Below are 16,954 nucleotides of genomic sequence, written 5' to 3'. Positions count from 1 at the left end.
CATTCGGAAGGGCCAGCCTGCTGTTCTTCAGCCTCACACAGCTCCTGTGCCCAGGGACGTGCCTTACACCACGGTGGCTGTGCCAGCAAGCCAGTGGCCATGTGGGGGCTTGGGGTGGAGCAGAGGCTTTGTGGGGGCAGGACCCACAGCCCACTCAGCTGTGCAGAGGAAGGGGGGTGACTCCGTCCTTCCTGTGCACCAACAGCCCAGGCACAAGCCCTGGCACTGACCTCCTGCTCATTAGAGCTGTCCCTTTGGCTCAGGAAAGGAGCAGTTACTCTTTCCCTCCCAGTGGGTGAAAGCCATTGGGCTTGTTAGAAAGGAAAGGTGCAGGAGCCAAGAGGTGTCAGTACACACATTCACTGCTCAGGGCCCCTGCTGACCCAAACCTCAGCCTGCAGTACTGCCTCTTCTCAGCCAGAACAGCGGAACACAGACAGAGGAGGGTTTGCACATACTCCACACCCTATCTCAGTGTTTGGGCCACTACAGAGCAGGTTATTTGGTCTGTCTAAAAGGCAGAAGCACTCCTGTGTTTTCTGGATTTTCCATGTACTGTTCAGATTAGAGGGGCTGTGGCTGGTGCTGGAGCAGAGGCAGGAGGGAACAGCCAAGCCAGCTCAGCAATCAGCGCCCAGGGACTGCTCTTGCTCCTCCCATGCTTGCATTTCGTGAGTAGCCTGTCTTTTTTCTCCACAGTGAGGAAAAGTGATGCAGTGAGGAAAAGCTACTGCATCAGCTGAAGGATGCAGAGGGGCTGGTGGCCCTCAGGGATGTCTGTCTGGTGGCAGCATTTGGAGGGGCTGCCAAGATGCTGCAAAGGGCCAGTGCAGGCAGGTGCAGGCAGCACAGCGGCAACCCTGGCAGGAGATCCCACATGTGACACAGAGCCTTTAGCTGAATGTCAGCAACTCACACAAAACTGGAGAGCTGATCACAGCTGGGAACTGAGAAAGTGCAGCAGGAGCTGCTCCAGGGTTAAGGGCATCTACACTAATGCAAGAAGAGCTCACTCCACGAGCTCCAGCTTCAAAGGATGCTGAGTTCAGTTCATTGCAAATGACTGCTAACATCATCACAAAAACACTAGCTGAAGGAAACCTGGGGGCCTTTTGGCAGTGCAAAATGTCAGTAACTGGTGCCAGGTAAACCTGAAGGGCTGCCTGGTGCACAGCAGTGCTGCAGGAATCAGCTCCACACCAACTGAAATTAAACACAGAACATGTGTGACCGTGGCTCGGGAGAGTCACTGCACAGTGCCCAGAAATGCTCCCTTTGTAGTGACAGAATAGTAACGGCTAATCCACTTCCTGCTGAAGGTGTGCAGGAAATGTTACCCACTCTTTAAGAGAAAAAAAAGCTTTTCTAAACTCCCTTTGAAAGACCCAGTCAGAAACCTCTCCAAAGTGATGCCCTACTCTTTTCTCATTGGATTAAAACAAATCTATGAAACTGAAGTAACATTGGGAAATGGCTTTAAGGGGAGGAAGGGGAAATGAATGAGACTGAAATGACATTTATTCTCCTTCCAGTTATTTTGGAAGCATTAGAGAAAGCCAACAGGAAGGCTTGGAGGCAAAACCCCTAGCACAGTCCCTGGGAAGGCCCAGGGGTCAGTGACAAGAATGCACACCACACTGGTAGTCAGCAATTCTCATTTACAAAATCAGTTTTCTGATGGGGGGAAAAAGCAACCAAACAACAAACCAGAAATCCAGCCAGCACATAGTTCGGCGTCTGACAGTTCAGTCAGTTACAATCTCAAACTGAGCTTCAAGGTTACCCTGTGTTAACAACATGGGGTCCTCCCCATTACACAGATAAACTAATTTCTCACCTTCAATTCCATGTCCTTTACTATTGTGTAGAAGTCTCACTTTGGAGAGGAAGGCTAAAATACATTTCCATTACTGTAGTTAACCTTTATTGGAACAGTCTTGTCGTTAGCAGATCTAGCGGAAACTAAGTGAGTTCCCAAGGAATTGAATCCTTTCCACAGGAGCAGGTCTTGCCCGTGACGAGCTATAGATCACAGTAGAGAGCTCTGTGGAAGACTGTGCCAATGAGCAGCTTTCCCTGGTGGATGGATGCCACTGAGCTCCCCTGCAGCACAGAGCCATTGTCAGAGTAGACGCGAGTCACCACAGGCTCCTCCGAGAGGATGTTCTGGATGCGCAGCACCTGCCAGAGCGGGGGAGGATACAGCTGTTGAAATGGTCACAGGTGAAAGTGCTCCAAGGAGAGGGGGAACATCAGCATGTTAACTTAAACAAATTAGTTAGGATGACCAGCTGCTGATAATTGCAACCACGGAATTTCTCTGAGAGGGCCTTTAGTGAAGCACGGTCCATGAACACTGATTTTTAATTTTTTTTTTAAGTTGTTGTGCAACATCTGTAAGGAAGTCAGGCAGTCATCCCCACCACTAGGAATGTGCACGGTTTTTTTCCAGACTAAGAGTTAGTTAATATCTTCTTATTTTCACATTTTTCCCAGACAGAGTAAACAACTGCCTAGTATCAGAAATCTGTTGCTATTGAACATGGTAGTTTTGAGAAGTGTCTTACAGGGAGCTTCAGACAAAGCTGAAATCCAATGGACAGCAGCCAGCTGCACTCGTAGCCGCCATCACCCCAATGCCAGCACCTCACTGATTTCATAGAAAGAGGAATTACAGTGTTATCTACAGATGAACCACACTTGCACAAATTAATCATTCCTGGGGAAACGTTTCTGGTCACACTTTGCACTCAGTCAATTATGTTCAGTTTGGCAAAGAGGTGCTGGCTCAGTAATTAATGCAGCGCATCAGAATCTGTGTGCATGTCCACAGCTGCACAGAAAGCAGCCTGAGGAGTCTAGAGTGACTGAGCTACTGGTTGGAAATTATTTAGTCGTTGCCCAAGGATCTGAATAGGTGTTTGTTAGTGAGTATATGCTGCTCAGGCTCTCACTTGAGAGCAGAAGCCAGCTTGGTCTTTGCTTTAACAAAGGCACTTTGTGCCAGGCACTTTTTATGAAATGCAGTTAAGTTATACCAGCATAATTTGAACAAATCAACTTTCTGGCACAGACATAGCCAAGAGACCAGTGATGTCTCCCAAAAGGCACCTCAGATGCAGGAAGATTTTCAGGATCATAGAAAAACAGCTTCATCCCATTGGGATGACATCCTGCCCAGATGTCTCCAGTGTGAGGGTCAATAGACAAGTTATCGACCAGCGTGTCCAGCTGCAGCGTCTAGCCAACACAGAAAAAACAAACAAACAAAAAAATATATCAGAGATCCTGGAAGTAAACTACAACATAACCAACAGACTTGTCTAATTTGACATAACTTAGAGTGCTTTTTTCTTAAGAAATACTTCCCCCCCCACTTCTGTTTGTCTTTTCCCCCGGTATGCATCATCCCCACCCCTGTGCTATGAGAAGCCTGCTTGCTACTCTGAGCTTCCCCCACCAGCTCATTCACACCTACACCTCTGTGGATGCTTTCAGGGCTCTGACCCACACTGCCTGAGGCACACTTCCACTACAGCTCCACAGCACACCCAAGGATTCCTCCCTGTTGTTGGTGGGAGGGTGGGAGACCTGAAGCTCTGTAACAGGGTGTGCAGACACCTCTGCAAACCCACAGTAGGAGCCACCCAGACCAGAACTTTACAGATGATCATGCTGAAATCTCAAGCATTCATCAAAACTATTCGTTCCAAAATCCACATCTGCTTCATTTTACAGGACAGCAGCACCTTACCTTCACATGGGTTAAACTCCAGTTAGCATGTTTTTCCATGACATGGACGTTGTGATCCAATACATCTGCAATATAGATGTACCTTCAAAAGAAAGAAAAGCACCTCTTAATATATATGAGTAGACAGACACCAAAACCAGACCGTTCCTCCTGTGCATGCCCACACACAAACAGACATTGCAAGCCGGCCACAGGGCACTGAAGCCAACCTGCTGAGGTGCCAGTGTAGCTTCACACTGTGCCAGTTTTTCCATTATGACACTGGAATAAGCCTTGGAGCCAGAAAATCACAATTACAATTTATTTTTTTTCAGTCACCTGTCCACACCACAGGACTGGTTGATTCAGTCACACAGGTGTAGGGCTGTAGAGCACTCCCTGCTTGCAGAAACCCTGCCCCATTCATCCTTGCAAGCAAGACACACAAACTCCTGTACCAGCTGGTTAAAATACAGCAGCTGTTGACCTTATTGCCTATAAAGGCAATGCAGCAAACATTGCTGCTAAACACCAAGGCACAAACTTCTGTGCCACAAACACTCTGCACCACTTGTGCTGCACAGGCAGCACCTTGCCTTACATGAACCAGTTCAGACACCTGACCACAGAGGTACCAGGTGTACAAATTAAGACCTCCAGATACTTCTGTGTGATCAAACAAAATCTAACATAAGGAAAAACTTACTTTCTATCAGGTGAAATGTTAATTCCATTGGCTGAATAAAACCCAGATGCTACTTCTTTAACTTCTTTTGGACTGTAGTAAACAACATTTGACCAGGTTAAACCCAAGAACATTTCTAAGAACAGCAAGAGGAAGTCAGAGAAGTAGTGGTCATTGGTAGCATAGAAGCTGTCTGGTCCCATGGCTACTACATCATTCACACTAAAAAAGAAATAAAGAGAATAGAGAAAATAAAAAAAAAAATTAATTAATTAGAGGTGCGAAGTAGAATTTTAGGACTGCCCAGAATACAGTCAGGACATGGTCATCAATACCCATAAAGAGACTGCAATTATAGATGTAATTCAAGTAGTCACCAAATTATTTAGATCCTTTTTACTTCTATTTTCTATGATCCAGGAAAGTGCAGTGCTGAGACCTGAATAGGGCCATAGGGCGTCAGCTAGAGATCTGGCCACCTGTCTATAAGTACATGGAAATTTTTTTTTTTCTTAGTAGTAGTATTTTTAGTATTATTTTCTTTTTCATTACATTCAAGTATAAATCAGAGAACAGGTAGGTGTTATGACAACTTTATCAATCTGGCTGTTTATTTTACAATCATATTGCAGTAGGACAGACCAAAAAAATTTTGTATTAAAAATAAGAAAAACAGAAAAAGCTGAGTGTATGTTCATTTTTACAGTGTAGGAAATCCAGACAATAAAATGTCTGGGAATCATATCTGCAATGACCTGAGTGTGGGTCACATGAACAAAGGAGAAATGGATGTCAAGCTAATTCACTGGCATCAATCACCACAGCGCTTAAGACTAATTTAGTGATAGAGCTATTAAAAATCTACTTTAGAGAAGAGATTGAAGAAACACTGCTTTTGATTACACAGATAAGAAGTGATCAGTAAGAGAAACAGGCATGCTGGTTAAAGAGGAAATATATTAACAATAGCCTAAACCCAAAAGTCATCCACATTGGAATTCAGCAATGCAGCGTGATCTGGAGGAAGAGTGTATTTGAGTCCAATACCTTGTCAGAAGGTCATGTCGAATGGTTTTCAGGTGTACAAGAGAATTGTCATCTTCTACAAATTTAAACAATTCTACTGTGCTCTTCTGGTGGGGATGGTTCACAACGAAGAGGTACACGGTGTCATCTGGAAAAAGAAATGGAAAGAGCTGAATTCTGCGCAGCAGTCTGTGCGGCTGAGCGCCCCAGCCCCGGGGCAGCCTGGAGCACAGAGCACGTGCTGAGCTGGGTGCATTTGTCTCAAGGCTCTACAGAGGCAGAGGGACAAGTAGCCACATTCTGCAAGATGCCTCTGCAACTGCATCCAGACCTCCAGCTGCTTTTCTCCCAGGCTGGCTCTACAGGGAACTGCTTTGGTAATAATAGATTTTTCTATTTCTTCCAAGGAAGAAAGAAATGACCACCTCATCCTTATACCCAAGCCACTGGGTTTTGCAATCTGTAAAACAGCCCCACTCAGCTGGAAGAAGGGTTTGTGGCCAAGGCAGTTTGGGCTGTTGGGTTTGTCTACCAAATCCCCTGGGAGAGTGTCAGGAGCATCCTTCCCCTGCATTCCATGCAAAGCTGCAGCCCATCTGCCCAGCCCTACTGGTAGGACCCTACATTGGCCACCACTGATTTTTCCAACACCTTCCCTCAAAGGGTGACTGTATGGGCATGCAGGTCAAGCTGCAGCAATTGTTTTCTTTATAGTTGCAGAATTCTACTTGCCCTGCTAAAACCCCCAATGAAAGGACACCAGCAATTGTTTTCTTTATAGTTGCAGAATTCTACTTGCCCTGCTAAAACCCCCAATGAAAGGACAGGGGAAAAGGTACTTTATTGGTAGTTAGAGCTTGATGTAGGAGAACATATCTTGGAGAAGAGAACCTGGCTTGGCCAAGGAGTAACAGAGATTTTGGTAATTTACAGAGAGATGATAATTTACTGTTTTGCCACAAAAGTTTCAATTCTGGGCACTACTAGTCACTGAAGGATGTATCTCCTCAAAATATTTGAACCCAGTGTGAGACAGACATAAATGTAAAATCAATTTTCTGTGGTTTTTGACCCTAACTTTTACCATGTTTTTTTTTCCTTTTAATATCCATGGCATCCTTCTGTTTCAGACAGACTGAAATTATGTGCAAGTGTGTTTCCTTTAGCAACTGACATTTAGAGAAGAGCAAAAAAAAAGGTAAAAAACCCCAAACCATTTTGTCTCCCAGCAAGAACCACCATTGGGGGGGCAGGGCAAGGCTGCAAAGGGATTTCTGATTGTGCTCTCTAGGCTGATATTTGCCACCATCTCGAGCTCTTTACCTCTGTCTATGTAGGTGCTGATTCCGTGAGGGTTAAACGATGCCAGATCAAACCCTCGGCTGATTCTCAGTTCCACTGCTCTGGGATTGTCTTCATTCAAATCCATCAAAAATATTTCACCTGGCTTATCCGGAGCAAAGCTCTTTAATCCTGGATATTTCAAGCCCTGTAGAATCCAAACATGAGAAAATAGTTCCCAGATGAAAGGTAAACAAGAGCATCACAGGAGTGAAAAAGCCAGGGCCTTGATCAGACTTGCAAGCACACCTGAGGATGTCCCATGGCCAGCCATAATAATTGCAAAGAAAAGGCTGAAAACTTATCTCTTGAAGGCAAAAAATCAATCAGGAACAGCAAAATCAATACATAAATTTTGTGGGTTTTTTTAAAGTCAGGGAACTAACACCACTTCTTAACATGGCAGAGGATGGACATTTCAACATTTCGATGAAGGAGCATGACAGAAAGCCAAGGTTACACGGCCAGGGGAGTCAGTGTGATAGGACCCCTGTGTCAGAGCCACCAACACCACTTCTGTGTCCAGAAGCATGACAGCTAAGCCAACACATGACTGGGCTGTCCTTTGGGAGCCAGTCTGACTTGTAGAAAAGAGCCCCTCCTGCTCTTGTCACCTGTGGCCTCTGCAAAAAAGGAAGCAGGCAAGTCCCAGCACAGGGAGGTGGCATGGGAACTTACAGAGCTGATGAAAGCCAGTCCATTGGGAAGTATATCGATGTCTTCGGAACCGGTTTCTGCAAAACAGAGATAAACAGGGGTTTTCAGGTGAAATTAAGCATGTCCCATTGAAAAAAGTCTCCTTTTAAGTACAATTCCAGCTCTCATGAAGGATCCTTTCTGGTGTGACCACACACACGATGATCTTTGGTGGAAAAGTTTGGCCACTGCATTAGAAGTGGTAGCAGAAGACAGCGCATCGGGTTAGGAAATAGTTCTGGGGTTCAGCTCTTTTGGGGGCCCAGGGGTGCCCCTGCAGCGGCCAGGCAGTCTCCTACTCAGCTCCAGGTGCCCCCAGATGTTATGAGATGAATCACCAGGTGTGGGATGAATCATCAGCTCCTGAGGATGAGTTCTGCAGCAAGCAATTATTGTGGGCATGGAGATTTCCAGGGCAGGACCATACCTGTGACTCAGACCTCAGGCTTGCATAAAGCAGCCATGGGAATTGTGCATGCTAATTCTCCTGACTGAGCTCAGACACTTCACAAAAATGGATTGCCAAATATTTAGTTAGGCTCTCAAGTGACAGAGAACCTACTATAATAGCTAAGGGTTTTCATAGTTAGACCTCACTTTCAACTACAGGTAATCAATATTGCCAGTTCCTGTAGCTCCTGTAATATTTTTCCCTTTTAAGAAAGGAAGATAAAATAAAAACTCTTTAGTAAGACCACTTCAGCAATTTAAGGCTTTCATAAAGCACTCTCCAAAGAGCTTTTAGTCCAATGCTGAAGGCCGTTTGCCATCCCACATTCCACCACTCCCCTGAGAAGCCTCCCCTCTTTTCTCCAAATCGCCAGCAAAACCAGCATTCCTCACAAGTCACTTTCCAGATTATGAGGGAAACCTCTCAGGAGCCCTTGCTTAAAGAAAATTCTTCGGTAGGTTTTCTTTATCAGAGCCATCAACACAAGGTGTTTCCACCCAGCTTGTCCCATGTCTCCACACCCCCTCCTGCTTTGCCATAACAACCTGTGAGCCTGCATGGGTCACAAAGTCCCTTGCACCTCAACACCTCTCCCCAAGGAAGCACCTGCAAATTTGAGCTGGGTTTGCTGTTTGCTTTTAAGCAACTCCTGTTTATCCAAGCACTGGTTGGCCTGGGCTGTAATTGATCCTGGGATTGATCACTGTCAGCCTCTGTGGAGAGGAACAAGAACCCCAAATTCACCCATCCAGGAAAGTTCCTCCCCAGCTCAGCCCTGGGAAGATGCACTGGCACAACTTCTCACTTCTGGCCAGGGCCAGCTCCTCCTCAGCCTCAGCAAGTTCCTGCTCCATCCCTTGATGGCAATGATTAGAGTATCCCTGCCTTCTGAAGAGCAAAATGTCTGAAGATGCATTTTGGGAGGAGTCAGCTGTTATCCCACCCTGGGTTTTGGTTCTGAATTTTGACTAACTCAAGCAGGACACAACATCTGAACTGATGTGTCCAGAAACACTTAGAGCCTGTATTTGCCAATTAAAGTTTTGAATTTGGGCTTCTTTTTTTTTTTTCTCAGCTCAGCTTACACTGTGGTTTGAGCCAAAAACTCCTTTCCCTTGCCCCAGTCTCTCCGAGCCTGGGTTAATTTAGAAAATGGGGTTGGTGATAATTCTCCACTTGCCAGGATTGCTGCAAAGCTAATAGCATAAATAAATCCTGAGAAGCTCAATTGCCATGGTGACATGAGCTGGACAGACAGCTTTTACTGGCAGCACGCACTGGTGAGTGAATAAACAGAGATATAATCATTCATCGCTACTGAATCGGCCAGGCTGCCAAGCAGAGAGATGAGCAGGCTAATTGGGAGCAGATAATTAAAAACCACAAGTTTCCGGTGGAAGGAGCACGCTGAGAGCCCTGCACCCAAGAGAAGCTGCCCAGCGCAGCACATTTTGAGCGCTCCATGGCCAGGTCCTGGAATGCGCGGAAGCCGGGAGAGCTGGGAATGCTGACTCAGCGCAGCCCCGCTGACCCAGCGCTGCCCGGAGGGCTGCGGGCACAAGCAGGGAGGCTCAGGGACTCTGCACGCCCCTCTGGGCCAGGAGGGTTAGGAGCTGACTCCTCAGGTATCACTCGGATGCACTACCTTGTTTAATTTTATCACTGAGCCCAGCTCACCCGTGGCGTTATCTGAAGAGAGGCGGCATTTAAGAGAAATTAAAAGATAGCGTGAAGAACTGCTGCCTGCTCTAGAAATGTTGGCTTCTTGTTGTCCTTTATTTTATCTTAGTTTGATGTATTCTGCAGGTGTATCTAACAAAAAACCCATCTGGATTTCCAAAAGTGTGACACTGTTTTGCCCATATCCCACAAATTGTTCCAAGATGCAAGTATTTCTAGCAACTTCTGTAGCAGCTTCTTGAACTTTAGGAATTAGTACAGGAGATATAGTTAGTTTATTATAAAACAGTAACATGATAACATCAATAAAACTCAGAAGCTAGTGTTTATGCCACAAATACAGACTTTCCTACATATTTGAGAACAAGGCTTAGGACAAGCTGCAATTTTTGTTTGTTCAATGTTTGCATCTGTGCTTATATTGCACAATATTTGAAAAGCAGAATAGATTAAAGGCTTTAGAAAGATACAGAAAAGATGCAACTGTGCAGAAAGAAAAAGGTCCACTAGAGAAGTCTTCCATTTACTCTGTGTTTGCTTCACTTACTATAGATGCATTCATTGACTGTACCAGAGGTCTGTTCTTCTATGTACAGAATGGATAGATTAAGATTATTTTGCTCAGATCCAAATGATTCAGCTCTGGGACCTCTGTTGCATTAAGAGTTCAGAAGGACTGATTTAAACATTAAAATAAAGACAGAATGTTTATTCAGCTTTATCCTAGCATTTTAAAGGAAAAAGGCTCTGAAGACCAAGACGTCCATGTACAAAGACATCCTTAGACAAAGTCACCCACACAAGTACAGCAGAACCCCATGTCTGAGCAGTACTACTGGGCAGCATTGAAGCTTTAGGGATCCTCGGTCACCCTGAGTGATAAAAGCCCCCCAGTCACAGCAAATGGGTTTTAGAACACGTTTGAGTGAACATGCCAACTTTTCAGTTTGCACAATCCCTTGTTACTTCTCTTTCTGCCACACTGGGCCTGCTAAACTAATTTTTGGCATTTTTGTTTTTCTACTGAGCAGCAAACTGCAGAGCAAAGGTAAGGCAAGGTGCAGTTCTCTGTGTGAAGGGGCAGCGTGAGAGGAGCCAGCAAGAAGCAGAAATGAAGCTCTGCAAATGGATCCACTGCCTCTAAGCAGAGACAGGTTCTCAGAAATAACCTAATCTGCATGTAAGTGTCAGGCACAAAAACCAAGATACTGTTCAGAAATGAAACACAACTCTATTTGCCTTTTCTGGGTTTCCTTCTTTCCTCAACAGAACAATCATGTTGCAAAAAAGTCTCATAAAGATTGTAATAGTGATATATCTAAAAAATTACTCAGATATTATTTTATATTAATCCCCACCAAACAAGCATCATTCATAGTCTTGTATGAGTAAATTACAGCTTAATCTAGAAGTCCTGGAAAATTTTTTCAATGCAATTTTTTCTGTATGTATTTCCAAGCACAGGAACTCTGCATATACACATTCATAGCAGCAATTTGACTTTATAAAGATGTTTGAGTCCTGACACAAGGAAGAAACAAGATTTATGAAATCAACTCATTGACTCAGCAAGCTCGAAGGCAAGGCTGTAAAAGCTCATCCAACAACTTTACACACGAAAAACCCCGACAAATTTCAACGTAATTGAAGCCATTTCCAAAAATACTAAGGAGGAGAAAATCCTTAACCATCAAGCCTGCACTGAGGTTTTTTTTTTTTGTGAGAAAGGGAGACAGAAAAAACCAATCCATTTCAAAGCTCTCAATTGTATAAACTGGTTATCCTAAGTGGAGAGAAAAAAACCCCAATAAATATTGCTGTGTGCTAAACACATGGACCAAAGTACAAAGTCAACATTTCAGCCACTCTGTTAAACCTCTCTGCAAACCAGGCTAGGATGACAAACATGACCCCTCGCTCTTTGGAACCGCACAGCTGCATTGCACAACCGCGCCGAGCTCCCGCCCGCCCCGGGCACCGCGGCACAGCCGGCTCCCAATATCCCAAAATGCGGCGCTGAGGAGGGGCAGCTGGGCTGGCACTCGGCAGCTGCTGCTCCGCCGTGTGCCCATGGCCCTCTCCTAAGCCTTCCTCCTGTGAAAAATGCGTATTTTGTGACTGGCTCTTCTCAAATATTAAAATGAATATTATATGTGTTGTGTTAGAAAGTAATTCTTTTTAGTAGTGTTTAAATTCTTTTAAGTAGTGTTTAAATATGTTTTAGGTTATAACAAAATGTTAAAATAGAAACTCTGCTATGTAGGATACTTTTTTTCTAAATAAAGGACTTGCAGCGAGATAGCAGTCACAGACTTTCAGAGAAAGAGAATTTCTTGCTCTATTATCCGGAGAAATTAACTTCTTCCCATCTCGCTCGGGCAGGATGACGCCGTTAGGATTAGGAGGAAGAAGCTGAGGATGACCAGACAGCATCCTGTATTTTAATGGAATTTATGCATCATGTATGAAGTGTATGAATATGCAACAGGCTATTGTTTTTAAGGGTTAATCCTTTGTTAACAGGGGTCCCTTTTCGGGCTTGTGTTGCCCAGAAAAAGGTACCCGGACGTCCGTAGCTCTTTGTTTCTATTGTCTCATATTGTCCTAATTCAAATTGTCCAAATTATTATTACCCTAATTGTATTACTATTTTTATAGCCATTTTATCACTATGAAACTTTTAAAATTTTAAAAACAAGTGATTGGCATTTTTCACACACCCTTGCAGCATTTCCCATCTCCAAGGTGTAACCAGCTGACACCCTCCTGCCTGAAGAGCCAGCACACCCTCACCTAAAAGCCAAATCATTTTCTAAGTGACTTAGCAAAGGAGAAGTGTTTGCAAGGTACTCAATTTTAAGAAAAGGAAAAGAAACTTAATACCGACTTATACCCAGCTAGTTTTCCAGTACTATTTTTCCTGCAGTTTCTCCCTATCTCCAAGTCCAAGTAGCAAATCAAAGTCAAATTAGCACTTTGTTTTTGGGATCAAGCTTGGAAGCTGGCTTTAAGAAGCCATTACAAGAGAGGCTGGACAAAAGCAATGCACTCAGTTATTTTGAGCACGTACCGATCCCTTTAATGAGCCGGCAGTTCGGGAGGCTCACCGGGGCTACTTCCCGTGAAGCATTGAGTCTGCTCCTGCAAGAGGAAAGAGCAGGGTTAAACAGCACACAGCCAGTTTGAAAACAGGTAACTTTCCTAGTTTTCAGTTTTATTGTCTGCCACATTGCAGCAACAAATCAGCTGTAAAATACTGAATAAGCAAACCCCAGAACCAACACCAAATCACTGCAATGGTTACCCATGACCAAGGATTAAGTGATTCTTCCACCCTGAGTAACTTCAGAAACTTCATTTTGTTCATGAGCTTCAGCAACAAGCTTTCATGACCCACTGCAGCTCAGATGAGAACATAACCACACTTTCTTCAGGTTTCAGACACCTAAATATAGAAGCACCCTGCAGTTAGGACCAATGTTTCACATGAGGAGAGGGCAGTCTTCTACTGCAGCCCACTGCCTATTTTTGGTGACCAGGCCACCAGCAGTTGCACTCTCTTCATTTTTTATCTACATTCAAAGGTAGCAATAGCACTGTTGCAAGGCAGTTGCAAGGCTCTTTCCCTTACAGCAAGCAGTAGTTGGTAGTATGGTTTTCAGCAATTACCCTCCTCTTCACTCCTGGGAACCACCCCAAACATTACCCTTAATCAGGGCTTATTTCATTCATGAATGTGCATGAAATTCCACCTCTGGCTCATACTTCACTGGACAAACAGACACAGACAGGCAGACACAAGTTTGTATTTCTCAGTTTCCTCTCTTCCAAGTTGTTTGCAAATCTGCGTGAACACCACCTCACAACAACCAGGAGGTTTGACAGTGCTGGTCTGCAGTGACACAAGAAAATATGTTGCATTTCTATGTATTCTAGTGTGCTAGAATATTTCTTCTTTTTTTTTTTTTTTTCGGGCCTGAAGGAAGCTTTTAACCTAACGTAGGAACTCTTTTGCATGAATATCATATGCATATGTCGAGGCTATTGCTGCAATCACAGGAAATTCTTAACACAAAGATCCCATAGCAAAACCTTGCCATGTTTATGTTATGGTTTTAGGCATAAACATAAAGTAAACAGCAGTATCAGTCAGTGATATGAAAAATATGTGATACAGTTGAGCACTACTTGGTATGTCAGTCCTGCATTTTTTTAATCACTTAAATATGAATTGTAAATTGCTTCAATGCTGCCTCACTGACACAGGTTGTTAATATAAGGCCAAAAGAAAAGAAGAAAAACAGTAAAAAGTGCAGACAACTGCAAAGGAAAGGAGCCAAGTTAAACCCTCCCCAGCCCTCTCTCCCAGCACAGAAGAACTGACAGAGATCACAATGCTGGCTCCCAGCCCACAAACAGCACAGGAGGGATGTCCCCCCGCTGCCCCCCTACCCACCGGCACCCTGGCACAGCCAAACCCAGCAAGACCTCGAGGGTGGCTCAGGGGAATCCTGCCTGAAGTTGCACTTAGGGTTTTTCCCTGCCTGAAGTTGCCTGCTTAGGGTTTTTCCCTTCCCTATTTTCACCAGCTTTTCCCAGGCAGGCTGCAAGCCACCCCCAGCCAAAAGCACAGCAGGAACTCAGCCAGCAGCCAGCCAGGGATGATGATATCCCGACAGCATTCCCAGGGAAACACTTCATGGGCTGGAATGAGAGTAATTCAAAAGGACACCAGTCACAAGCCTGCAGCATATATAGGGGCTTTTCCAAAATGTGTCAGTTTATCTAGCTCGGACAGCCTCAGCCACGCAGCCAGATGGCCAAGATTACTAACTGGCCATACTAAGAACAGCCTGGAACATGGCAGACCTGCAGTATGTGCTGGGTACAACTTCAAAGAAAGCAAGAGTTTTTGCCACTTGCTGCAAGTCCAGTGCATGGCACTTTTCCCCTCACAGTTTCTCTTTCCAGTTTTGAGTCCTCCACCTGCTGCCCTACTTCATGGGACACAGACCACAAGCCTTCCCTTTCCTTCAGAAGGAGCCCATTCCATATTCAAAGACCTCTCTCTCTTTTAGTTTTCTTCATCTCTAGACTAACCAATCATGAAACGCTTGGGATTTGATTCTGGGGTTTTTTAACAAATTCAGAAGGAACTACAGAAAGTCTTTGCTGGATTCTTGCCCTCTGGGTAGGGGATGAATAAAAAAGACCTTTGGCAAGAGCTAACACCACCCACAGTTTCTCCTCTCAAGACTGTGTTAAATTACTTTTAGAGTACTTTGTGATCTGAAGTTGTGTGTTTCCAAACTTGGCAACTGTCTTAAGACTGCTGGTACATTGCAGTTTGCAGAAAACACAGCACACACGAAAAACCCACAGAGAGCTACAGAGACAGGGGGATGCTGCTTCTTCACAGAGATTCTCCTTTACCAGGTTCCTAATATTTCATTTGTTTATTCAGTTTTGAGGAGAGGTGGAGTCCTCTGCTCTTCACTGCACTTTGAAATGGCTCTCCCTGCTAAAGCCTGGGAGTATCTTCCAGTTCTGCTGTCCCACTTGATGCAGCTCCAGGACAGGAGGGCCCCGTTACCACCGTGGCTATCAGCAATAACACTTGTGGTGGGTTTAATGCAGACATCATCCATGCCAGGCACCAGGGTACAGGCAGTAAAGTTCTCTTTCTGTAATTAGATACAATTACTATCTACCTAAAGTTAATTAGCTGGATGCCATTGCTTCAAAATCAGGCATTAGGGGTCCTTGTGAACGTAAGCAAATTTGTCACCTTCCAATACAATAATCCAGCATCACTTTTGTGACCTGAAAGGACCAGTGACGCATTTGGGAGCTTTCAGGACAGAAGCTGCTGTAACACCAGTGTTCACATTCATACCCCATGGCATGAGGTGTGTGATATGGAGCATGACATGACTGGGTATTTCAGCTCCCAGCTCAGGATCACCAAAGTCTGGGCTCCATCACAGGAACCCTCATGTACATAGGGGCTACTGTTATCCAGAGGCCAGCTTTGGTAGAGCATAACCCAAGTTTCTGGCAAACTATTTGGAGTGACTCTTTGGCCAGTCGGCAGGAGATGAAGTAAATTTACAGACAGCATTTTGGCACATCCCTGTTAGCTGCAGGCTCTATAAAAACACAGGTACTACCCCCTGCCCCTGGGCTCCTTCTTCACTTGTCCCCCTTGCTCCCATCATCCTGGGGAGGATTTTACGTCCACTCAGTGCAAAGGGCATTTCTGCTGCATAAACGGTCCCGCAGTTAGTTAATGCCGAAATCGGATGAAAAGGGCATCACAGTGCCTATATCTTCTCTGGGAAAAGCGGCTCCCTTGGTAGTACTGACGGCAATGATGGTGATGAAGAACCCTTCCCCTCCGGCTGCCCCTGCGCTGCTGCGAGGGCAGGTGTTCGCTACGCCGTACCCGAGTCCGGGAGCTGCCAGTCCTCCCGCTCGGAGGGTGGAGGGAAGCGCCCGCCGCCCCCGCCCGGCTCAGCCCCGCACCGGGGGGGCTCAGCCCCGTCCCGCCCCGCCGGCACCGGGACCCGCGGCTCCGGAACCCGCTCACCCACCGGAAGGCCAGCAGCCGCTCCGCCGCCAAGGCTGCCGCTATCCCGACGAGAGCCACCGCCAGCAGCTTCCCCATGCCCGCTCCCGGCTCCGCCGCGTCCCGTCCTGTCCCGTCCCGTCCCGTCCCGCCCCCGGGACCCGGCGCTGCCTCCTCGTCCCCGCCCCGCCCGGCCGTGCCCGCTCCCGCTCCCGCTCCCGCTCCCGCTCCCGCTCCCGCTCCCGCTCCGCGGCGCTGCCCGCCCGCCGGACCCGGCACGGGGCTGGGCAGCGGCTCTCGCAGGCTCCGTGCTACGGCTTCCCTGGGAAAGGCAGGTGGATCAGCTTCCAGCTCCGTTATAAAAAATGTGTGCGTTGTGTAAATATCAGTGTGTCAGACCAAGACGACTGCGTGATGCGGCATGCTCGATACTCCGTGTACATCCCTCTGCTGGGATGTACACGCTAATATGTGTACACTCACACCAGAGTTCCCCCCACAAATTATGTTTCTTTCACCGCCACCCTCCCACCAATGTCTTTCTCCCCTGCACGGGAGGAGGGCAGCAGAACCCACCTCAGGGCTCCAGGGTTCCTCCATTCAGCAATCTGCTTTTGCACCATCTTCAGTGTTGGCCTCCCTGTGTTTTCTGCTTTTTGAAGGAACACACTTGGCAGGCTAAGGACCTCCCTCAGCAATCTTTCCCTTCCCTGCACAGTGAATGTCCTCACCTGCACACATTCCTTTGCACTTTTCTGAACGTCTGAGCAATCA

The 16,954-nt window shown here is 46.0% G+C and overlaps 1 protein-coding gene across 1 annotated transcript; it reads right to left on the bottom strand.

The window, feature by feature from the left end:
- Nucleotides 1–1,685: 1,685 nt before the first annotated feature.
- LOC311166544 (serum paraoxonase/arylesterase 2) lies at nt 1,686–16,309 on the bottom strand. Its single transcript, XM_084226578.1, has 9 exons — nt 16,206–16,309; nt 12,683–12,753; nt 7,464–7,519; nt 6,768–6,933; nt 5,466–5,592; nt 4,440–4,640; nt 3,755–3,836; nt 3,112–3,240; nt 1,686–2,181 (listed from the first exon to the last, which is right to left on the bottom strand). The coding sequence occupies exons 1-9, from the start codon at nt 16,277–16,279 to the stop codon at nt 2,023–2,025; spliced, it is 1,065 nt and encodes a 354-aa protein (XP_084082704.1). The 5' UTR covers nt 16,280–16,309; the 3' UTR covers nt 1,686–2,022.
- Nucleotides 16,310–16,954: the final 645 nt, after the last annotated feature.

This window comes from Fringilla coelebs, assembly GCF_963513975.1.
Source record: "Fringilla coelebs genome assembly, chromosome: 1".
NCBI classification, from domain to species: domain Eukaryota; kingdom Metazoa; phylum Chordata; class Aves; order Passeriformes; family Fringillidae; genus Fringilla; species Fringilla coelebs.
Note: the sequence above shows the minus strand (reverse complement) of the source record. Positions and strands in the feature narration are given on the sequence as shown.